Raw genomic sequence first — 24,630 nt, 5'->3', positions numbered from 1 at the left:
ATAAAAAAAAAAAAAGACTGACTTCAATGGTCGTCATACACCGTTGTGCTTTGTCGATCGAGCCGGCCTGTTAGGTGAAGATGTTCTTGGCAACAGAGTTCGATGCCGTGTCTCGTCTGCTGTGAACTACTGACATAGCCGTTTCTAAGTATATACTTGTTTCCCAACTAAAGAATCATGGTACGAAGGGCTGAAAGATCTGATACGAGCTCTTTTTGTCAAGACAGTTTGACCAACACAGGGGCGAGAGCCAACAGAACAGAGAAGTCCAGCCTCCCTGCGATGCACACAACATCTCAGTATTTGCTTTTGGCAGAAAATATACCATTTTTGTCTTTACACTCTTTCAATCAAACGCTCCACAGCTCACACTTCTACTCTCGCGTCAACGCACACAATCCCTTTCACACTGGAACTACCTTCACCGCGAGTGGGAGGGAGAGGCTCTCTCCACCGCCGACGGTAAACATTTCATTTTGTTAACAACACATGGTATATACAGTAAAACGTCTCAGCTGCAAAATGCTATAAATTATCTTCACAGAATGTACATGTAACAAAATTCAATGTGGTGTTACAGAGCGCCTGACGATTGTGTGTGTGTGTGTGTGTGTGTGTGTGTGTGTGTGTGTGTGTGTGTGTGTGTGTGTGTGTGTGTCTGTCTGTCTGTACTGTGGTGCAGCATTAGTGCTACAGTATAAAAGCACATGGTCCGCAAAAGGAATGGTAATCATGAGAACAGCTCCCGTGTCTGTCAATGCTACATTTAGAGAAAACAAACCACTTGGGACATCAATGTCACTCAATACCATTACGATAACGATACAAAGAGAGTACACGACACTCAAGGGTGGTTTAGTGTACAAGTTGGAGAGATGATTGATCTTTGGCTCAAAGGCTTGAGTTGACTTTTTTTTTCCCCCCTCAAAATGCTGATTTATTCCACCTAACTTTACATCTATATGAGTCAAAGTTGGTCCAGCGGGCTTTCTTGCTCCTGGTTGTTCTTCAGCCACTTTAGATTCCTCTTCTGCTCTTTATTTTCTCGTAGGCGAATCCTCCAAAGAGAGCCCCAAAAAAATACAAGTCAAGGAGAGCTTAGTCCTCAAAAAAATACTGTCGACTTTTAAGAAAAATAAGACAACACACTTTACAAGCTTCAAAAGTTCCGCCACGTGGCCAGCACTGGGCATAGTTTGTTTTTAAGTCAGTGGTTTCCAACCCCACGGACCGTCTTCATTGTAGTCCCTGAAAAAGTAAAGTCTGCCGACAGAAGAATGCCTTCCTTGTGCTCTCAGTGCAACAAAAGCAGTAATAAAAATGGGAGTAGCAACGAGAGGACTGAGAGGGACGTAGCTGCCCCTGCAGAGTTCGTCCGTACGCTCTTTTGGATGTCTGGCAGGATCACCACTGGGTCATCCGCTTGAAGATAGAAGAGAGAAAAAGAAGACACATTAGGACCACAAATTAACGCTACACTGGGAATCCTTAATGGAAGTGGTTTGTTTTGAGGTCGGAGATAATTAAAAAGGACACAGGGTTGGTCAACATACCTGCAGGCAGTCTGTTGGAGGGGTTGTGCACCCCGCCCCCGGCTCCCACTGCAGACCCACCCGTGCCTCCTTTAGCCACTCTGGCCTCTTGAGAGCCTGGAGGTAAAAAGGACAACAACAAAAAAAAATACCATGAGCTCCTCTGCTTGGGTCTTGTAATAGCTTAAGACCGGTATTAACGGTGATTGTACTGCTATCTTTTGATCCGGGGAGGTAGACACACTCACCATCGGCAGCTACAACATCCACCCTGAGCCGCAGACACTCTTGGCCATGGTGGTGCAAAGGTTTGGCTGGAGGGAAGACAGAAAAACAAAAACAGGCGTTAGGAGTCTAACTAATGCACTTACCCTCCTCTGGCCCCTTAATCTGCCGACATGCATGCGCCCACACACACACATACACAAATACTTGGCAACAAAGAGACATGGGGACAAAGCCTCAGGAAACCATCTGTGACCAGGCGGAGTGTGTCTTGTCCTGCCGTTTATCTAATTACGACCATGGTCAGGGTGACAACATTGCTTGTGCATTGTGGTCACATTTGAGCATTGCAAAGACTTGGCAAGCTGAGCGGGCACCCTAGTTTATGTTCATGCTGAGCCTCGAAAGGGATGGAAACCAGTGCATCGCAAGTCGTACACAGACATAAAGACGGAACTGTGTCACTCTTTTTTGCAACAATTCATTATTAGATCGGATTAATCCCATCAAACGCAACCAAGCGGGAGAAAGTTCCAGTGACACTTACAGATATAATAGTAGCTTTCTCCTTGACGAAACTCCTTTCCCAGTGTGAACGGGGTAAAACGCTGAAACTTTTCGGAGAACTTCTCCGGTGCGTGAGGAGCAAAAGGATGGCCGCACTCCCAGCGCATCTGGTCGTAAGACTGAGGCTTGCAGGTCTCGTAGTCCTCGCGCTCCACCATGTAGAGCACGTACCGCTCAGCATCCAGCAAAGGCACCTCACCCTGGGGGTAATGGGGGCAGACGATGTCCAGGTAGTCGTTGAGCTTCACTTCGACAGCATAGTCGTCCCATATGAACCTGTGGGGAAGAGACGGTGGACGGTTACACAAGTGGCAAGGGACTGATAACCATGGCTGCAGTATAGGAGCGGTAATAAATATAAGCCTCAAAACCCGTGATTATATATTGATTGGTTGCATGCGAGTGTACGACAGGGAAATCAGAGGAGACACCGAGAGGCCTGACAATGAGGGATAAAAAGCAGGAGGAGAGGATGTTTGTGTGAAATGGGATGGCCAGAGTAAATGCAATAAGGGGAGGAGTGATCTGCAGAGAACATGCACATAAATATGGATGAACGTGAGGAGAGAGGAGCCGCTGCTGGTGCTGCTGTGTGGGGAGTTAGGACTGAGTGCACATTGATCCCACATCTCTCAGGACTTGAATGATGTTTAAAGAGAAACATTAGTAGTCAGTTAGTCGGTCAAGACAGGAGATGAGTATTGACATCTGCAGGCCCACACACACCCACCCACAGAGATTAGAGTGGCAACACACATAACAATAAATCCATCTCAACGGAAGCAGAAGCACACCTGAGTTTTCAAGAAATATGGACCAGAACATAGATAAACGTCACATTTCTTTTTATGTTAAGCTATTAATTAAGGTCAGATTGACAGGCAGACGGACGGCATGAATCTGGTGATGGTCTGTAACTGTCTTTCACCACTCTCCCTATCATTACAAAAAGGAGAGACAGTCAGACTGTCTGCCTCCCCTCCATTCCTCCCTGTATCCCTCCCTTTGCCCGTTCCTCCACCATCTCCACCCAGTTTACGATGGTCTTTAAGTAAACTATACATCCTCCCTTTCTACAAGGACCTCGCTCAAAGGGCACCCACAAAAAGACAGCTGATTATTGATTAGTGCAATAAGTTTAGATAAGGTAATTAACAATTAGGCATCGTTTGAAGCATTTTAAATTCTTCATCATTTCCGAGTCAACTCTTAGAGTTATTACAAGTGGAAATGCAACTAAAGGTATTTCAGCTGTAAACCCCCCCCCCCCCACCACCACCACCACCACCACCACAGCGAGTGCTCCAGGGTCGGCTCACAGCTAATGCTCTCTTCTCAGCCAGAGCCATCTATCACCGGCCTGGAGCAGTAGCTGACCGCTTGCAGCACACACAGGCTCACACACACTTCCCAGTAATTCCCATCTATCAACAACCTAAAGCTGTAGCTACCTACCATTTACACCCGCTGAACCCCCCCTCCCCACACACACACACACACACACACACACACACACACACACACACACACACACACACACACACACACACACACACACACACACACACACACACACACACACACACACACCTCCTCCCCTGGTACAGAGCTCCCAAGCGATGCCTATCAGTTTACCGTCTCCCACTGTTCTGGATCACCAGGGGTTCCCTGAGAATGAATGAAATGTGGCAGACTTAAATATTTTCACAACACACAAGGAGACTGTGTGTATAATATAGGGTTTTGTTGCTTTTGCAACGAATATATATGTACAGTTTGCCAGGCTTTCAACAGCCCCAAAAAGGGAACTGCCAACTGACTGCTACTTAATCAGATCTACAGATCTCAAGGAATTATAAGTCGTCCAAAGACTGTAGGGTGTAAAACTGACATATTTAACATGGAACAACTCACCACTGGAGGCATTTATTTCCGCAAGTAAAATTTTCTTTCAAATTCTGGCATTTGTCATTAAAAAAAAAAAAAAAGAAAAAAATTCTAAGGAAACAAGTAGCCTGTTGGGAGTTTAGTGTTTGAGTGACCAGGCCCACATGTGTGACTAACGATCAAAGTGCGGCGTGCCGGCTCCAGCCGCTCGTTAGCTCGTGTTGTTGTATTTTGCCAGGGGTCTGTGCGGTGTACCCCCCCCCCACCCCCCGGTAAAAAAGGACAGACGCTGTGGCTCCAAACTTCTGGTCCTGACTCTTGCCCCGCCGCTGGCTCCCTTCCCCCCCTCCTCTCGACTCGTCCTCGCCTGGCTGCATTCCCTCAAAACTGATGCCCAGATAAGCCAGCAACACCATCACAACGGCCATTAGAAAACAAGCGTCTTTTTAGCCAACTGATGAAACTTTCACCTAACTGCGGCGATTATAGAGCTCAGGCCAACTTTTTTTGGGGGGCAGAGCAATAATTATCATTTCGCTATGGTCCAGACAGCTTAGTGCTTATCTGCAGTTTGCCTGCCACGCTCTGTTTACCAGATTGGCACTAAAGTGTTTTTTTCCCTCTGCCACTTTCAATTCCAGTTGAATCGATAACAGTATTGAACAAACATTGTTGTCTGCCTTTTTTGCCTGACAGAGTTATCATCCCACTGCAAACACTGAAAGCACACACGAGCTCCCGACACCCAATCCCTCCTGCACCCCGAGCCCCGATTACAAACTGGCCGTGGTATGGTCCCAATGTGTTCATCAAAAGGGGGTCGAAGGGGGGTGCAATTAAAACACAAAAAAGGGTATTAAAGTTGCCCTGGAGGGGGGTAATTATGCCCTCCCGCTCCCCACTTCCAAGACCCTTTAAGGCTGAGAGTCTGGGAGGGAGACGGAGGACATGAATAGGTGTGGGCAAGAAGGGGGAGGGGTCAAAGGGCTCGAGCTGGGAATGGCTTTTGAAGTTTCTCCCAGTAAGTGTTTCTCTGCTGCAGTTGCTTCATCAATGCCACTTTTTTTTTTTTTTTTACAGTGTCTCTATTCACAGCGTGTCGTCACTGATGAAGTAGCTCACTTAGCTGAGAGAACAGTTGCTGAATACGCACCAGGGGAAGCTGGCTAATGCTTTTTATTAATGGCAAATAGTTTTAATCATCCCGCTGCCTTTTGTTCCCCTCCAACGCCTCAGCATTGAAATGTTTCACATCATCAGCTTAATTAACCGACTGGAGGAGAAGCACTTCAAAGAGAGCTCGGTCTGTGTGCGGACAACTTTAGCTAACAAAGTCAAATCATGCCACCTTCACTTAAGCAGAACCTGGTGTGTGTCCCTTGTTAGTTCTTTCTCCCAGACTTCTTCACTCTCTGTGTCAATAAGCTTTAGATTTACTCCCATTGTTCATCCCAGGGTGCTTTCTTCTAATGAGAGTGACGCTGAAAGATTTGGTGAACGTCACAGTATGGGGGGGAGAAGTTGTGTTTTCTACTTAAGGGCGACTTATAGAGCTCCCGCAGGTATGCAGAGTGAAGTGTGTGTGTTTGTGTGTCTGTTTCAGTCCGATACACTAAACTGTTGTTGTTTATGCCTGAAAAGATGTGCATGTGTTGAGTCTGTGAAGTCCTGAGGAATCTGGGAGAGTGTTTCAGTCATGATAAGGTGGATAATGAATGCCAATAATGAGCAGTGATGATAGCGGAGAGAGAATTTCAAGTGGATGAAATGCGTGAGCACACAGTCTGGTGAAAAATAGACCAAAGAAGGTTTACAGACACTTTTCCCCCTTCTCCTAAGCAGGAATTCCTGATTTACTGGAGGTTCTTCAAGAGCAGGAGTCTAATCTCTCTTCTTTAATCTCTCCGGCCAACGTTTTGCTTTTCACTCCACCTCTATCCCCTCCTTTCATCAATCCATCACTTTCTCATCCCTGCACCCTATCACCCCGCGGAATGCAGGAGCTCTGAGGCAGAGAGGCCGCACTGTGGATCAAAGGTCGGACAATTGCCAAGTCAGCAATGCAGAATTTCATACAGAGGCGTTCGGCAAGAAACCTGCTCATGTATGTGAACTGGATGCTCGGAGGGGAGACGTCTGTGAAATTTCATTCAAATCCAAAGGGTTGTACAGATTAACAAAGAAAACACTTAAAAATCTAACGCCCTTCTCTCTTCATCTTGTACCGTCTCTCAGAAGCTCATGTAAACAAACATATATTGTGCACATTCCACTAATGTGATCCAAAAGTTGACTGGCCCTCATTCACGGATGAGTGAACCGGAATGTGGGGTCCACCTAATCGGCCAGTCCAATCCTGGATTATTGGGTGGAGCAGAGGCTGAGCTGAGGTCCTTTCATCAGCAGCAGACCCTGCTTAATACAGGGGCTTAAAGTGGACAGCGAGGCCCAGAGCAGGGGACTGAGGCATGGGGACAAAATAAGGGGTAAGAGGCGGGTAAGGTGGAGCTTTAGGGCCCCCCACCGTTATTGTTCCTACATTGAAGGGTATTACTCCTTTACAGTGGACTTTCAGAGTTCAAAGGACACACACTGTCTAATGTGTGTAAGTGTGTCCGCGGCAGCAAAATGGGAATTGAGAGGTGTTAACAGAATATGAAAGAAGCTGGACACATAGGAACGGTTTCTTTCAAGTTAAATCTGTGAAAAGCAAGTGAGTCAGCAAAGCAGGAGGTACATCAGAGGAGGGTGAAGGTTTAACAAAAAGGTATCATGAGCTCGGCTAAGCAAGACTGTTTAATGCTTCTACTCAAATTTTTCTTGTTTCATCTGTCCAACTATGCATCCATCAATGTCGCCCGTCCCCTCCCACACTCTGTCCGTCTTTCACCGCTCAATAAGCAAACCAGATCCTCGTGTCAACTCTGCGCCTCCCCCACCCAGACTGGCTGCACCAATCACAACCTGTCCTGGTGGTATTCCAAATATGCAACTCTCTGACCCACCGTTTGCGGAGCCAAGCACAATGCGATGAGGGTATGCGGGGGTCTCCATAGAAACAAATATGGTCCAACTCTTTCAGCACCACCCTTTTAACATAATATTCCAGCCTTCATTCTTTGCACTGTGTGACTTTTTGTCATCCATCTCAATCAGCTTCCTCCCCCGTTTGTCGTTCAACCTTTGTCTGTCTGCATCATTGGTCATTCCGCAGGCGTTCTTGGCTGGCCTGGCCAAGCTCCTTTTTGCCACCCAGCAAAGCGACAAAGCTTTAAGTCCAGAAGAGAAATAATTGGCCGATTCCACCTCGCTAAGGAGGCTTAGATGAATACATATGCTCTTTCCAACTGTCTCATGCGGTCCCTCAGCCCATTTGTATCTTATAAGGGCCACATCAGAAAGGTCACTACTGACATCACATTCCTCAGGAGGGAAATATCTTTACAAGAAAATCGATTTTTCTGGATTGATCTCTGCAGGATAAAACATTCATCCAGGGACATTTTCCTGCAAAAACACAAAATTACCTCAGAGCTTAATGAATTTCAGTGGGACTTCAAGATATGAAGAGTGCAGCGAACCGTTGTTAACGGCCCTGTATATAATGCACACACGCCTGCCTTCAGCCACTTCAAATAATAATAGCAATACCACTAGTGAGCTCTAGGGGCAGCAGCCCATTCTCACATGACATGTAGACTTTAGGAGACAAGCAGGGCAAAAACAAAAAGACAAGAAACAAAGTTACACAATAGCTTCTTATTTACACAACAGATGAACACAATGGTTCATTTTACTGATAGTATCTGATTTTCTTTTCTGGCATGTTCTTTCCTGTCCAAATACACATTGAGTGTCACCAAAACTGGATAAACAAGTCTGGAGGACACACGTAAACACCATCTATGGCTGACACACATTGGCAGAGAGACAAATCAGGCTCCGCTTTATTAGGACACAGATTTATGACTATACAAATACAAGCTTTTCTTCTTCTACGGTTTTTTTTTGGAGGACAGAACTCCTGAAAAGCAAAACACTCTGGAGGAGCACAGTGGGGAGGGACAGGGGAAGTCTGGAGAGTAGATAAGGAAGAGGCACAAGGATGGGCAGGGGGCAGAGAAACACTGGCGGGGTCGACCTGGGTGACGCTGATCGCAGGAGAATCCCAAGTGAAGACATACAGACATTTGACAGCAGGAGAAGACAGCGGAGGCAGATCACAGACCATGCTCATGACGCATCAGTTTAACAAATCTACATTAAAACAATTCGTTACAACGAATCACTACTAATCCGTTTATTCTCAGGCCTCTAAAATATTCATAATACCGCACAAGCCTGGGAAACTCAGTCAGCTACAGCATCCAGATTTTTCAGTCTTGCATGTGCTGGTGTGTGAGAAATGTATTGTTTATTGTACGGACAGGATACGCTGTTTTCCCGGGAAAAGACGTAGCCAGGAAGTGCTGCACTACCCAGCAGAGACAGCAGACAGCCTGCAGACTTCGGTAATGCCGACAGCACGCCTGCGGGAAGTTAAAACCTTTGGCCTGATTCACTATCTAACGCAGTCAATAAAACAAGCCCTCCTGCTTCTGACACCACAGGAACAAGTGGGAATATTGAACACAAAGGAAATCAGGTTCTGAACACCAACAGGAAGAAAAACTTTTGCCAATATGAGCACAGAGGTAAAGTCTTGGTATGAATACAAGCTGTACAGATAGGGAATGTCAACAGACTTAAGTGATCATTGAGCCGATGGGAGGCGATTACCATCCGTATGACAATCTCTGAGGGTATTTTCCCCCAGATTGAATTCACCAGACAGATTACAAGGCCAGATTAGGAGTGTCGGGGTGGGGGAGGGATAGACAATTAAGGAGAAAGATGGAGACAGACTTCAGAATTTTGTAGAAAGAACACCGACAACAAGGGGGGCAGGACGGATATCGGGCAAAGGTTTAGAGCCAAGGAAAGATTAGGAAGTGAAGTAGGAAACCTAGATGTTTTGAGAGGAAAGTAGCTTTGGTTCAGATTACTTTAAAACTACAGAAATCTCTAATCTATTGCACCCACCTAATCACAGCCGCTGATGCGGCTACCCAATCTTATCTTTCATCACTCAACCACACATGAGCTCACATGTATGGAGCCAAATTCGAACTTTTACCTTCTCCTGCACGTACACCACATTAGTTTTTCCTTCTGATTAAGTTTTTTCTTACACAGAGCCGAGTTCCTCAGACTGGATCTCCCAATTCAGAAAGACACTCAGGAGAGGACATGCACACACCAACGGGCAAATGAAAGGACTAGACAGAGTGCAGCAAAACACTTCTGCTGGGAAACTTGTGTGGCTTCTCTTAAGGAAGTACACGAAGGAAGCTTTAAAGGAGACTGAAGGGGGGAAAAAGTGTGAAGGAAAGGGCAAAGTGCCTTGTGACGGATCGCTATGGGTGCCAAGAACGATAAAAAAAAAAAAAATTCCACACCTCTTAGCATGCTTCCCTTCTTTCCCCCTTCTCTGAGAACCAGCACTGGAGGTGAGGAAATAATAGACTGAAAAGGGACAGCTTGTAAAGTTGAGATAAAAGCTGGTGAAGGAGCGAAGGGGACCGAAAAAGACAGGAGGGGGAAGAATGAGAGGTTCCCAGAGGCAGAGCCACGGCTGTGTGGAGAGGGGCCGGTCCGAGTGGCAGCCAGTATTCAGGGACCACCGCCGTGACAGAATGACTGACAGATTGATAGAGGCTGTGCCACTTCATCACATAGCGAACTCTGACCCTTGATCAGTCACACCAGTTACTATTCTCTTTCTGTGGCCCACCGTGGAGACCAATTCCCCAATTTGTATGGGAAGCCTCACAAATCAGCCACATTGACTGGATAAATAGCAGGAAAATCCCTCATGTGGGTGAAACATACCTTAAATAACTTGTATTTGAGCCAGCAAAGCATAAAAAATAGGAGAGTCGGTCATATAAATTCAACCTGTGAGCCAGCAGAAGTGAGCTTAAACAAGCTGGTAACAAATTATTTCATTCAAATTACTTATTAGTAAAACACACCAAAACAGGCACCTGAGAGATAAAACAAATTAACGCAAATATATGTTGTTTTATATAGTGATTAAACAAAAAAAAATTATATTTCAGTCAAGTGAGTCATGAAACAGTTAACAGACTCACAGTGGCAGAGACCACAGAAAGAAGTGAAGAGGGAACCTGGCCAAGAGGAGGTGGAGGGAGTTGCTGGAGAGAAGGAGAGACAGGTACAAAGCAGAGGAGGAGGAGGAGGAGGAGGAGGGCTACCAATGCTCTGTCAGCAGGAAAAAAAAAGAGAAAGAAGCAGTGAAAGAGCAGATTATTTCCTCACGGTGGAGTTCACAGGGCTTCAGGGACGATGTTACCATCAGTCACAACTGTGTAGCACGTGTGAGTGGATGACTGGGTAAATGTGTGTGTACGGGAGTGTGTGAGTCACTTCAATCCAGTGATACTGTGCATGTGCTCATACACTCCCCATACACTCCCTCTCTGAAAACAAAACCGCAAAAAAACACGTACACGCGCTGGCATGGCGAGATCCAGGTTGAGCCTATTTTCAGGAAATCAGACCTGGGCCAATGAGTAAGCCATCACTAACCAGAAACAAAAGGTGAGAGCTGCACCGACAAACAAAAAGTGCTGTGGCTAGAAATCACTCACGCTGAGACAAAGTTGCCATTAAAGTGCTGGCAGACACGACCTTGGAAGTCGGCCCCGAGCCGTGTTCTCATACACGCTCACATGAGGGTCGAGAAGGGAAGCGGCGCACGGATATGTATCAGAGTGTGTGCGAGCACAGCCAGACAATGGAAATGAATCTTTGCCACATGGACCGAAGGGATCGATCACAGATCAGTTTGATTAACAGTAACTCCCTGGGTGGAACAATAAACCGGACCAGAAAAAAAAAAAGAAAAGAGGAACACGCCTCGCGAGGGCAAAGACAGACGTCAACACACTGCACCAAGTGAGAGGTCAAAGGGGAGAGGAGATTGCTGGGAATGATGAAAAGTACCAAATGAGAACATCTCAGAGCCTCTGTGCTTTTTCTGTGAATACAGGATTAAGGGTAGCTGAAGGGAGAGATTTAGCACAGTCATCTGAAAAAAATAAAAATAAAACCCTGCAAGTGCTAAAGAACGGATTACCAGTATATATCCAGAAATGATCAGTGTCCTTTCACTGCGTGGACACAACAAAAGACACTTTCATCAGTGACTCTGACTTCATTCTTCTCTTCAGCGAGAAGCTTTGTCACTGTAATTATGGACTTTCTGAGAACAGTGAATGCCGTTGTTTTAACCACAGCGGAGATAAAACGGGAAAAAGGCATTGGACGCCTTTGAATGTGTGTGTTTGCACAGCGGGGAGAGTGAGAGCCCAACACTGATTGATTTAGATGGTGTCAGCTGGTGTGATGAAGTGTCCTGGTTTGTGATTGAGTGATCGCCCGATGGGAGGCTCTGTTCCTGCTTGCCCGTCCAAGTGTGTCAGTGGGAGTGTTTATGCATGGGTGCATGTCGAGGTTTGTTTGTGGCGTGCAAATCGAGCCCTCTTCGTACCCCGAGCCATCATCAACCATAACTCTTAATTGACCCGCACTTATTCCAAATGGCCCCGAACCCCCAACCATTTCAGCTCCAATTTCTCCTCCTAGAGCAATCCGTCTTTCTCCCACAGTGTGACCTACTGGGAAGGCCTCAAGTTACCTCCTCAGTCTCTGTCATATGCCATTATTACTCGTCTCACCACCTGAAATATGAACACCCCTATGTTTCCCTGACAGCCACGTAAAAAAAACAACCATGGGATATCTCTTGATTTAGGAGATACTGCAACCTCCCACTCCACAAAGGGGTTAGAGCACTCTGTCAGATGGGAGAGGATATTGCAACAGATATTTCAACACATTGTGCTGTGAGTCAAGCCTGTAAAATCAACGCAGGATAATATAACCCTTGTCATGAAAATAGTCAAGCTGTCCCCTGTTGGATCTCAGCTCACAAAGGAAGCAAATTCATTGACATTCACTGCAAACACTCCTACTAATAAACTGGCATGTAAAAATGTAAGAAGGGAAAAAAAAATAAATCAATATGCTAACACACTGGCCAGAAGGAAGATGCAGGCGCATTACAGTGGGATTCATAGATCTAAAGTGTCTAAACTGAAGCAGTTATGTTCACAAAATATTCACCTCTGCATGCTATGAAAGAAGCTTTCTTCTCTCTAAAGCGTGGACTTTTTGTCTCTCTCCCTGTCAGATGAAAAAGATAATATATATGACATAACCAGATGTAACTAATCCTGTAGCATAGGTGCACAGATTGCGAAATGGATTAAATGTGAACAGGTTCGACAATGAGTGTCAGGTAAACAGCAGTATAATAACAGGTTCGTACACTGAAAGCGAAGGAGGGGGGAGGGAGGGAAAGAGAGACAGACTCCCAACTGTCTTGCATTATCATAACAACAGCAGCCAGTCGCTTCCAACCACAAATTCATCACAGCAAAGCTCGCTGAAGATGCATGAGATGCGAGAATTCATGCGCATCCTGCGTGTAAATCACAATGACTTTAGAGGCGCAAAGGACTGGGTTTAAAGTCCATCAATATTTAACGAGATGAAAACTAACGACACGATGAGAGAGCAAGGAAGGATTCAAGTGCACTAAATGAAACAAGGAATGACACAAAACAAAAACAGATGTTTACTTTGGGTTGGAGCTGTTCCAGAAGACACTGTGTCGCTCCGCTGAGGCGATCCAGGCGCAGACGCTCACAACGAAGCCCGCAATCCAAACCAAATCCATGGTGGGAGAAGCCGAGGCGTGCAGGGAGCAAACTATTTAGGTAGGTTGTGCAAAAGCTAAAGAAGAAACAAACAAAAAACTAACAAAAACTTGTTTTCGCACCAGAAGCGCAGGTGAAAAACTTTGTGCACGCAGATGATCTTTAAAAAAAAGAAAAAGAAAAAGAAAAGAAAAACAATGAGAGTCGTGGATGAACTAGACGCAGCAGCAACACCAAGTTATCTCGACTAATCCGTAGTGAATGAGAGCTGCAGCGGCGTGGACGCTGGTTTTGAGAAACTCCTTACAGCCTGAGGCCACGCCCCCTGACGCAGAGCGCACCAATCAAAGCGCTGTCCGTAGGACCGCGAGCGCCGCTCGTTCCTCGGCACTCGCGGCGTGATGCGCGCGTTATTCTCACATGCCTGGCGTTTGTACGAATCCACGATGTTTACTGTCACTTTCACGTCACACTCTTCCCCGTTTGTGCTGAATTCACTGTGCCTCATCAAATGCAGCTTTTTACTGATTCTGTGTCTGCTAAAGTACAACATATATTCCTTAAGTTCCTATTGATGGGAATTGTTGCTCTAAATGACAATAAATATAATCCTTTGCAAAAACAATATAATCCTTTGCCTTTGTTGTTGAGCTACTAGTTTTAAGGTTGGTGTCTGTAAACGGATATATCCGACTTCTCTCGTATTTTCAGAGTATTTGAGGAATATGAATGACATGATTTTCTTATTTATTTATTTATTTTTAGATCTGAGTCAGGCACCTACAAGAGAAAAACAAAACAATATTCACAACTTTATGCCACCTCAAGCAACGCTACCATAAAACACACCATGACATTTATCATTTTACCTTCACTATAACACAATAAAAATATAACCTTTGTACCCCAGATTTCTAAACAATATACTTAATTGCATTGCAATCTTGCTGACAGCTACGACTTTTTTTCCTGAACCCTTATCTCTCCCTGAAGTGCACCACCCATGGTTGAGCACCAGTTGAGCAACATCTGGTGTGTTTCCATTGTGTTTGCTTAAACTGAGGTTACTAGTGTTTATGGTTTTATCTTTTTTATGAGAACAGATATTGTTCACTGTTACTGCCATGCGATTCTTGCACTTTCAGTTTCTACTGTAAAGCCAAAATCCATCATATCTTTGTATGAAATTTGATCTTGTGAAATATACGGCGATCGAAATAGTCAAATACAATGATGGAAGCTATAAGTGAAAACATGTAACCTCCTTGCTGTCAGATACATTGCAAATCCAGTTTCTAGCCTCTATCCCGTTGACACGGATAATCTGGACCCCGGGCTGCTTGTTCAGTGTGGTAAACCATACTGCCAGAGGGAGTTTTCAAGCCTGCTTCTGCTTGACATAGCGTTATGTTTGCTCTGCCTGCTAAGCAGCATTACAACTTTCAAAGGTATCTCAGTAAACAACAACAAATAAAAGTTGGGGATAAAAGCACGACAGTCACCATGAAAAATTAATGCTGACAGCCACTTCAGCAGAATTTGCATTGGCGGCTCTTCGGGATACAGGTATAGGATTCTGGGATATGATCAAATAAACTCTGCAGGGATTCGGTCCATGTTTCAGAAACGCAGTGAGGGAATGCAGAGGGTGCAAGCTCCACTCCTGATGTAACCAGACGGTAACACTTAATCTGAAAGGTATTCCACTCCACAGTGAAGGACAGGAGATTGAAATAAATTGGTTCAGTCTTACAGTATATTAGGCTCCTTGTTGCCCTGAGGTAAAGATTTTATGTTTGTTCTTAAACAGGTCTCACACAGATGGATTCTTCCAAGAGAAAACTCACGAAATCCGAGAAGGTTGCAGCTGACAGTTTAACGGGGTGATTGAGCTGTCGGGCAGACTGTTGATAACAAAGCATCACTTTATCTGACAGTTTAATAGTACTTTCCACTCATCTCCTCCAAACATAATATTGCAAATGCTTATATCTCGTTGCATCTCCCGGTGTCCCAGGTCTGTTCCCATGCTCTGTTGTTTTTACCCTCGAATTATCACTTCTATAAAACACCCACACAGCCATTTTTGTTAAGTGGTTTATGTAAACTGTTTTTTATTATTTACCTTATGCAGCAAAAGTTCCAGACTCAAGGGGATTGCTTTGTAACTTACCGACAATTCATTTGGGGCTCAGTGATTGTGACAATTCACAGTGTATGCAGCCTGAATTAAAAAAACAAAACCTGTCCAAAGTGAAAAAACCATTCCACAGCTAACAGAGCCAATTCATAAATGCATATACACATGGTAATTGTGTGCTATTCAGTGTCATGCAGGTCATTCAAAATAATGGGTTTTGTATTCATGAAGAGCATTCACCCCTGTAGATCCAATTGTTTTTTTAGTTTTTAGTTTTTGTTTTGGTTTGGTAGGAAGATCAGAAGGTGAGAGGGACTGCCAACATAACTGTCATTTGCACTGCAATCAATATTTGGCGCGGAAAAGCTTTCAGCTCACTGAAATCTATGTCAAAACTCCTTCTGGAACCAAAATTCATATCAAACTGAATTTGTGAAGGAGTAAATAAAATGCATATATATATATATATATATATATATATATATATATACACTTTGTGGCAGACAAGCAGATACAGAAACACACACATACTGTACATGTGTTTTTGCAGGCTTGCATGTGCACACAGACACAAGCACAAACGCACGCACACACATAAACATAAGCCTTTTCACCTCAAATCCTGACGGAATTTGCACCGAGTCAATTCTGCGGCATGAAAATAAGATATAGGAAAATGATAGGGAAAACCATTCAGTGAAAGCATGGGATCTTGACTGTCCATAATTGTAATTTTTTTTTTTGCCATTTCAACCCAAGTAATTAGATGATGTCATGTTAATGCACTTTCCATGATCCTGAAAAGATGAATCATAACATGGCAGATCTTTTCTCCAAATTCGCATCACGGGATGACAAGAATATACGTTTTTTTTCCATTATTGTTCAAGTTGATGAAATCTACATTATATATTGATTTTAATGCACTTTAACAGGCTCTCAGACTAATTTGCAGTTGTTTATGTCCGCCTCAACCCGACCAAGTCTTAAGAGATGTGCCACTAGTTGCTTCCTCGTCTTTTATGAATGACTGCAGCCACTTTCTTTGCTGATGCTTTTCAGCACCGCCATTAAAGGGGAAGTGTTTGGACCCTTTGCTATGAATACAAATGAGAGGTTTAATAACAGACTGTCATCATGTTCCCATCCACAAACAACACCCCGACATCTATTTACATAAACGAACTGTGTGAACCATGAAGCGGCTCGGCAGTGCTCAGGCTGCCGCGTCTCACTACATTGGCCTGTTTGCTTTTTGTGCCCCATTATTAGTCAGTGCAAGTCTTCCACAGGAGCCGTTCCTGCACCTTTAAGCTCTTTACTTACAAACAATGAAAGCGTTTCCCGTAATTAGCATCGTGAAGGTCTACCTCTCCTTCTGAAATAAAGACTCTGTAAAGGCCACATCGCTCTTCTCAGTAGTTTGCATGTGAAGAAGTTCATTCATAGGCTTGTATTTCCCTGCTCAAGAACAAATGAACTTTCCCCGGGGCTAGAGGAATCACGGTTAATGACGAGGTGGGGCAATTCTAAAGCAGAGCAGCAGTAATCAAAGAGTCACCTTTGTGTTACAGCAAAGAGATGAAGTGGCAAGTAACAGTTTTTAAATTAGCTATGGTTAATTATCAGAAGTAAACAACGGGGATGATTATGCATAGTCGTATCCCGCCATCAGGTAAGACTATCAAGATTACGCCTCGTCGCGTCGCCACGTCGAACGCCATGTCCATGTTTGTGGATAGACGATCAGGAAGGCACACACACACACACACACTCAGACGCACCCACGCGCACAGACACACAAATATGAACGCCCGCATACCCACCATACAAGCCAAGCCGAGAGACAAAGAGCAGCTGAGAAGGAGGCGGATGAGGAGGAGGAGGATTGAGGGAGAAATGCAAACACAATGTTAGATAACAAGAGTGTAAGACCAAGAATGAAAGCTAAAGTGAGGAGGCGTGCGAGATGAGAGTGAGGAGCTTAAAAAAGACGTCCTTAAGGGGGGGACAATATGCAAAATAAAAAAGATGCAGGGGGAATAAAGACCGGGAGGCATATAGCATCAGGTACCAATAAAAATGTTTCAACGGTAAATGATGCAGAGAGACCTTTGCGCCTTTAATTAGCAAACATGTTACTTTCGCTGACCTGTAATTATCGCTGCCTCCCTTGAGCAAATTGAAATTTTGGACTGCAATGCATCATTTGCCTGACGGTGTCAAAATCTAGTACGTGGTGTCTGAGATGTTGCAGGTGAGGCCCAGACAAACATGACCAATGCAGTAACCTCTCTGGGGGAGTGCTGAATAATTTTAGAAATAGTAGCCATGAGCAGAAAGAGTTCAGTTCATCTGTCCCTTCCAGTGCTGACGGCACAAAAGACACGAGAAGCACCACATGTGAGACAGAAATCCACAGGAAGCTTAATAACACGGAGGCGATATGAAGGAAGAAGGCTCAGAACCAAGGTGAAAAGAGACTTAATATGTACACATAAATATATTTGAGGCCGAAGTGAGTGCAGAGGAGAAGCGGAAGAAGGGACGGATGCCAAATGAATGCGAGGGGGCCGGCGAGATGGTGAGAAAGATAGAAATAGACAGGAAACAAATAAGAAGGACAGAGCGAGAGAGGAGAGGCACACGATGTAATAAGATGTTGAGATGAGGCATAACATACAAATGCGAGGGAGACTGGGTAGCGGGGTGCAAGAGCGAGCCGGGAGAGAAATAGAGCAAAATGATAAAAAAAAAAAAAGGAAGAAGTGAGCGTGATTATAAAAAGCAGGAATAAATTATTACTGCATTTACTTGAGGAAATTGGTAGAGGAGTTGAGAAATAGTAAGGAAAAATAGCTTTGCGATCAGAAAGAAATAGTTTCAAAGATTCATAAAAGGTATCATGTTCAGGGAAGATTTTGAAGGCGACATTCAGAAGGAAAGATTTACTGGAAGTAAACACTTGGAGTGGTGAAAACGGGTAAAAAAAAAAAAAAAAAAAAAAGATGGGGTGTGAATTCCAGTAAAGAGGCTTTGAGGGATGTGCACAAGAGTTTTAATCTACAAAACAAAGGCCAAAAATATTTAGGCGGACAAAAATTTGGAGCTAAGTGGGGTGAGAAAGGAAGGGAGCCGGCGTCAAAGTGGGCAGGTGGCAACCAGAGAGAAAAACAGAAAGTGAATGGTGGAATGCCAAAGTACTTCTTCGAGAGATACAGACAGATGCAGGGAGAAAAAGAGAGAGGATTGACACTCAAATGTAAATAGGGAGAGGAGGATGAAAACGCTGCACACTGGTGGATTCCTCAAAAGCCCCTTCAATATGTATGAGGGCAGTTCCATAGACTCCAGCAGCCGCAAACAAGCAACAGAACAGAAAGCAGAGGCGAACGGCAACGCAGTATTGTATTGAAAAGAGAGAGTTTTCCTCCTGTCAGCAGACTTTACCGTGTGTCCGGAGAAAGGAGACCACCCAGAGGCTGTGTTTACCATCCCTTGCTTTTCCAGGACGCCACGACACAACAGTGTCCAGGGGGCTCGGCCTAAAGGAGCTGCCCGCCACATTACACTGAAGTACAGTTTCATCATTGCAACACATGCAGAGGGGAACACCTTCCACATCACACTTATACACTCACACAAGGGGAATTTAAATGGAAAACTCCAACAGCATCCCTTTATTTGCAGAGGAAATACAGTAGGAAGAGGGGGAGCCGAATAGCAATGACGAGTCTTGCAGAGCTACGTCTTATTTATTTCTTTGTTTATTTTTTTTGTACAAGGCTGGAGGCTGGATTCACCTGATCCCACAGGGTAGTCAATATATCCAAATTTGAGCAAAAACAGCCATGCAGTCACACCGACAAGTGTAGGAATCTCCACGTTTGCTCATTATCCACTGAAATATGGTGAAGTGAAAGTGACATGCTCTGCCTCCCCCTGAAAAGCAACGATCTGTCCAAAATGCCCAGACCTCGCCAGCACTGATGGGCCCAGGGGAGCCTTGAGGGACAGAAGAGACTTTGGCAGTAGGCATGCCCAGAATAGTGCCGTCCTGTCTGTCACGCCGATATCAATAGCAAATGACACCGTTGCTAACAAGAGGTTATATTTTACATGCACGTTCTCTCAACAGCCACATCGGCTTTGCTGCTGACAGATGGGAAGTCGAATCAATGCAACTTTCCAACTCTGAAGTTGCTTTATGGCAACTTGTTTTGCCGATAGTATGAGCAATAAAAAAGAAAAAAAAGATGCTCTGACAGAGCGTTATATAATTGAAGATGGCTCAAGACTTTGCAGCTGAAGCATAGTAATAGATGGTGTGAAAAATATGCAGTGCAGAGGTCGGGATGTACACACACTGTGAGACGGTGTGGTAAATAAATGGCTCGGGGCTTTTCGGCTGAAAAAAGATAGTGTGAAGAAAAAAAAAGAAATTGAGCTGCTGCTGCTGCCCCATAGTCTCCAGGAGCACAGAGATAGTGGTAAATCCAGCTGACACCACTGGTGTGCCTGTGTTCTTGCTGGAGATGTGTTTACATAAGTCTGTTTATGAATGAGCACAGAGTGTGCATGTGTGGTCCATGGCTGCAAAACCAGAGACCGTCCGGGTCTTTGTGCCAGCGTGTCACTCTAAAAATCTCATTAATAGCAATTACTCCTCCCTCCATTCAATAGGCACATGCTGCCGTTCTGCTTTATTACTTGAGGCAATAAGAAAAAGACTTTTACAGCCTCTGACCCCACTTCCTTTTTTCCATACGAACAGCCGTCCCTCTGCCATGGCACACTTCGCCAGTCAAAGTGTTCTTCCTTAAGAAAATACGGAATAAAGACTGAGGAAATGAATTTTATTGCCCCATTTTCCCTCCTTCTGCTTATTGACAAAGACACCACAGTCAACCCCAGTGACTCCAGCACTCCCATTACTTAAAGAGCGGAAGGGAAAATGAATTTTATAGCCTTTGGTCCTATCTGTCTCCTCATACACCCCCTGTCTCACGTCTGAAGTGGCACACTCCACCATTTTCCCTCTTTCTCATTACTTAACTCATAGATTGGAAACGAATTTAACTGCCAATGCCCTTTCTTCTTCTCTCCTCAGCACCATCCTGTAGTTACTCATCCACATTGCTCTTATTGTCTATCTTCTTTTGAGTCTTAAAGAAGGAGAAAATCAATTTTACAGCACCCTCTCTCCCATAAAGTGGCACACTTCAGATTTTTCTTGTTTCTTGCCTTTCAACGTGTTCAAAAAAATGTAGGCCCAAAATCTATTTTTGGCCTCTGCTTCCACTTTACGGCTCTGGGCTTTCTCTAAAGGAACGGCACACGTTGTGCACTCCTGCCCTCTCTGAAAGCCTCACAATGCATTAGCATACAGGTGGTGTCTTTTGTCCACTTGTGAGGCACACTTCTGCCCCACGTATCGCCCATGTGTCCACTTTGAACGTCTGCCAGTGGAGGTATTGTGAAAGGGCTGAGGGTATTAAAAGGTCACTTAAGATAACTGGCCCTTCTGCTGCCACACCTCCTCCAACGCCTCCCTCAGATAAGTTGAAGTCATTAGTCTGGGCTGGGCTGTTCTTTCCTTGCGGCCAACGAGAGCTCCCCAGTTTCCATTCACCAGTAATGGGTGTGAGCAGTGCAGCCCAGTTTATTTGGCTTTTGATCACTACTAAAATGTGAACACTCATGTTTGACCCGCCAGAGATATTCTCTTTACAGACAACATTATTATTATTGTAGATATTTGCATTTATTACGCTCAACACGGTGCATTTTCTACCAGCAAACTCTGGCTTAAAAACAGATTTTTTTGATTCCTCTCCTCCCCCAAGACGTGCACTGTTACCGCAACCTCTTTTACATGACTACACATATCTGCTACCCAGATGCTACACACCCTCCATCCTCCCCTCCTCCTCCTCCTCATCCACCCCTCCCTTCCTCCTCCAGCTGCCTCGCTCCACTTGTGGCTGCTGCAGCACCCTATTCATTAACAGCTTCTTAATGCTCCCAGATGGGATGACTGTAATTTATGGTGGCCTCGGCGTGTTTACGTTTATGTGCATGGGCATGTAGGAGAAGGTGCACATTATCCTTAGAACCTATGCATAGCAAGCAGGTTTGTTTATATGGTCAGCTGATTACAACCAATGGAGAAGTGTTATCTTAATTAGACCGCACTCACAATTATTTGGATCCATTTTCCACACAACATTTGCACTCACTCAAGACTAAACTGTGAGCATATGCAAATAGGTTTGTGCTGATTTCCCTCTTTGTCCTTTGTTTGACTTGGGCAGGAGCACGAATTGCTGGAGGGCAGAGTGAGGACAGCGATTAAGGCACATATTTCAGGTTTCTACTTTGCTCACTCAACATGGGGTTTGTCTCCAAAACTGACCTCAGCTGGAGCGATACACTCTTTCCATCTCATTTTTTTTTTTTTCCTTCCTCCGTCCACCACTTTGCGCTTGGTGGCGCTGAATTAAGATGCCATGAGTTTTGTGTGGGAAGTCCCCGCATTCATGCAAACATTTACATGTGTTGAGCTGCGTGTGTGCACGCATATGTGTTTATGTGCAACTGTTTGAATCTGCATTTCCTGATGCTTGATGCCCCAAAACCTCAGTTTACGGATGCTGGCACGCTCACTTGCTTAGATTGTGAAGTATCAATTCCCAGCTTCTCTCCTGGAGAGTAAGGAAGGGTGGAGGTGGTCTTGGTGGTGGTGGAGGCAGTGGGTGGGGGTTGCAGAGGTTACAGCAGATTTACCGACTGCATGATTTGTCAAGGAAAGCCGGTTTCCTAGAAATGTGGAGCCAAACGCACACAAACACACAAACGCACACCCACACACACAACAATGAAACAAACACAAGGACACTACTGTCTACACACACTGTACTGTACAAGTACTGTAAGAGCACACACACACACACACACACACACACACACACACACACACACACACACACACACACCCACACACACACACACACACACACACACACACACACACCAGAAATGCTGCCTTAAGAGGGAACTTTCCCCACTGACTCTTTGGCCATGTTGTTGCATTTCCTGCACCTCTTTCTCCTGCCAGTCCAGTGGAACCCCACACACAGTAAAAATAACTGCTTTGACGGCCAGTCAGCACTCACTGGGGCCCGCTCTGAAAACACAGGGTGCCCACATTGCCTGTTAGCAGGGCCATTTCTATTTGTAGATATGTGCGCGTTTGGCAACAGCCAGTCTCCAGCGGTGGGAACGTCGGCCTCAGAATGCGGCAAAGGATTGTGGGAGGAGCTCTTCGGGGAGTTGCGGGGTCTAGCTGTTGCACCTTTGAGCACTTATTTCTAATTACTTCGTTTGTGCTCGACATTACTAATGGCTCGCAGACGTGACACACATGTGGAGACACAGTGAAGAGACTGAGATGATGGAGTGCCGCAGCGTGGGGACACACCACACACCATTATCCTGGCCGCTCCAGCGACGGAGCAAGAAAAACAGATGGAAATGAGCACCAGCACAGTCCAGCAGACGTGTAAATATACTTATACACACACAGATGTGCATACAGGTTCAGGGACGTGAACACAAAGGCACAGAGGCTGGAAGAAAAACAAACACAGACGGCAGGATTTTTGGTAGCTTTTGCACCCTCTTGAGCACGCATGGATAGGCTGTCACATCCAAATACACACGCGTCCGCGCAGGCCAAGTATGTCCTCATCGCCAGCATGCGTAGATAAGTATATGTGTTTGAGAGTGTGTCCTCTCTGAGTCGACCACAATGCACAGCTGGCGAGGAGAGAGACCCGAGTATGTCAGTGTGGTCAGGTCAGGGGGCCTGACTCTCTCCTCTCTCACTCTCCACCGTCCAACCTCTCTCGGTCTTTTCCTCCTCTCAGGCTCCCTTGTTTTTGACGCTGCCCTCCTCTCCTTCGGTCACGTTTTGGCATGTTGTCCGTCTGCCTGCCTGTTTTGTCCAGACACCGGCCTTTCCCAGGTTTCTACCGCTGACAAACATACAAACAGAGACGGAAATTTATGAGAAAAAAAGGAAAATTAAAGCAAGACAGGACTTTGTAAAACTACAGAGACACATTGAATTATAGGGTTTCATTTTGACAAACCTTAACACAACATTAAACATACAGAAACTGCATCGATGAAGCCAGTTGTGCGCACACAGTCACAGACATCATCCTCTTACCCTCCACGAATGGTCATGTCTCTCGTGTGACTGCTGACCACATTATAAATGTTTAAAGAAAACACTCAAAGTGCAGCACCAAACCCAGAAGACCACAAAAAAACCAACAACATATCTAAATACAATCATGAGTCAGGACAAATATAAGGGTTTATATTAAACAACAAACACACAAAGGGTGTCACTAAGAGACAAAATACAAATGGCTTCTCCTGAAATATTTGTGGAGTCCATTCTGGAGTCCTTGAAAAGAGGTCAGGTTGAACCAATGCCAACATATCTAATGGACAAGACATCAATTAAAAGCCTTAAATCTCTTGTTTTTGCAGCGAGCACCCGGAGGCCTCTTGGAAAGCGATTTATCCTTCAAACCCTTTCAAATCTTTATTGACACGACAGAGAATATACTAATCAGATTAAAAGTGCTTGGCAGTGCCAGGAGCAGCGATCGATGGAAATGAGCGCTCCGAAAAAAAACCCGGTCCGATTCATCTGTCAATTCTAATTTTCTTTGAAAGTTGGATGGGGGCTGTTGCCAACTGTTACTCGCTGCAGGACAGGACCAGGATACAAGCGAATGGTATGACCTTCGAGTTCAGATGCCTTGCATCCGTGACTAAATTTGTGCAAAAGCCAAAGGACTTTAATTTGTTTGCCAGGAATCATAGTTTTGCTGTTGTGGAGGATTATATTTCAACTGGCTACACAGTTCGGGGCAAACCAGATATTTGAAACTGATGAGTGTATTTGTTGATATAATCACGGGACAATTTGAGGGATGGTGACAATAATAAACCATGTACTCGGGACTCAGTGTGCTTGCATGAACGTGTGTGCACATCTTGTGTGACCAAATGTTGCTTTGTCTGCATGCATGCACAATGAATGGGCGTGTTGGTGGCCTGCGGCACTTCTGCATGCACCTGAGCACCTCGAGGTTGGTGATAACGATCGTTGAAATCCCGGTTTAGATTTTTTTTTTTTCACCCCGAAGAGCAGAGAAACATGTGATGGGGGGGATTCCTGGATCAGAAATAATTAGGTCGGACATTTGGCTCATAGCTGCTAAACGACCATGATTGTCAGTGTGCTCTTTTAGAATGATTTATTCACATCCAAGCATGGTTCAGTCCTGGCCAAAAACGACTTTACTGAAGAGCAAAATGACCTTGGGAAGTGAAATAATTGCTTGTGTATGTG

General features: G+C 44.9%; 1 protein-coding gene across 1 annotated transcript; it reads right to left on the bottom strand.

Annotated features, from left to right (window-relative positions):
* Positions 1-311: 311 nt before the first annotated feature.
* On the bottom strand, positions 312-13,320 carry efna1a (ephrin-A1a). The gene is made up of 5 exons (XM_080484198.1): positions 12,980-13,320; positions 2,305-2,600; positions 1,781-1,846; positions 1,554-1,649; positions 312-1,422 (listed from the first exon to the last, which is right to left on the bottom strand). Exons 1-5 carry the CDS (start codon positions 13,075-13,077, stop codon positions 1,295-1,297), a joined length of 684 nt encoding a protein of 227 aa, XP_080340324.1. The 5' UTR covers positions 13,078-13,320; the 3' UTR covers positions 312-1,294.
* Positions 13,321-24,630: the final 11,310 nt, after the last annotated feature.

The sequence above is a fragment of the Lipophrys pholis genome (genome assembly GCF_963383615.2).
Source record: "Lipophrys pholis genome assembly, chromosome: 17".
NCBI classification, from domain to species: domain Eukaryota; kingdom Metazoa; phylum Chordata; class Actinopteri; order Blenniiformes; family Blenniidae; genus Lipophrys; species Lipophrys pholis.
The sequence above is the reverse complement of the archived record's forward strand: the minus strand, read 5'-3'. Positions and strand labels throughout refer to the sequence as shown.

Excerpts from the sequence above, each read along its gene's own strand:
- efna1a (XM_080484198.1), bottom strand. The coding sequence starts at position 13,077 with ATGGATTTGGTTTGGATTGCGGGCTTCGTTGTGAGCGTCTGCGCCTGG. Across the intron at positions 2,601-12,979 it reads TGGAACAGCTCCAACCCAAA|GTTCATATGGGACGACTATG; the intron begins GTAAACATCTGT and ends TCTTCCCCACAG. Across the intron at positions 1,423-1,553 it reads CTCCAACAGACTGCCTGCAG|CGGATGACCCAGTGGTGATC; the intron begins GTATGTTGACCA and ends TCTATCTTCAAG.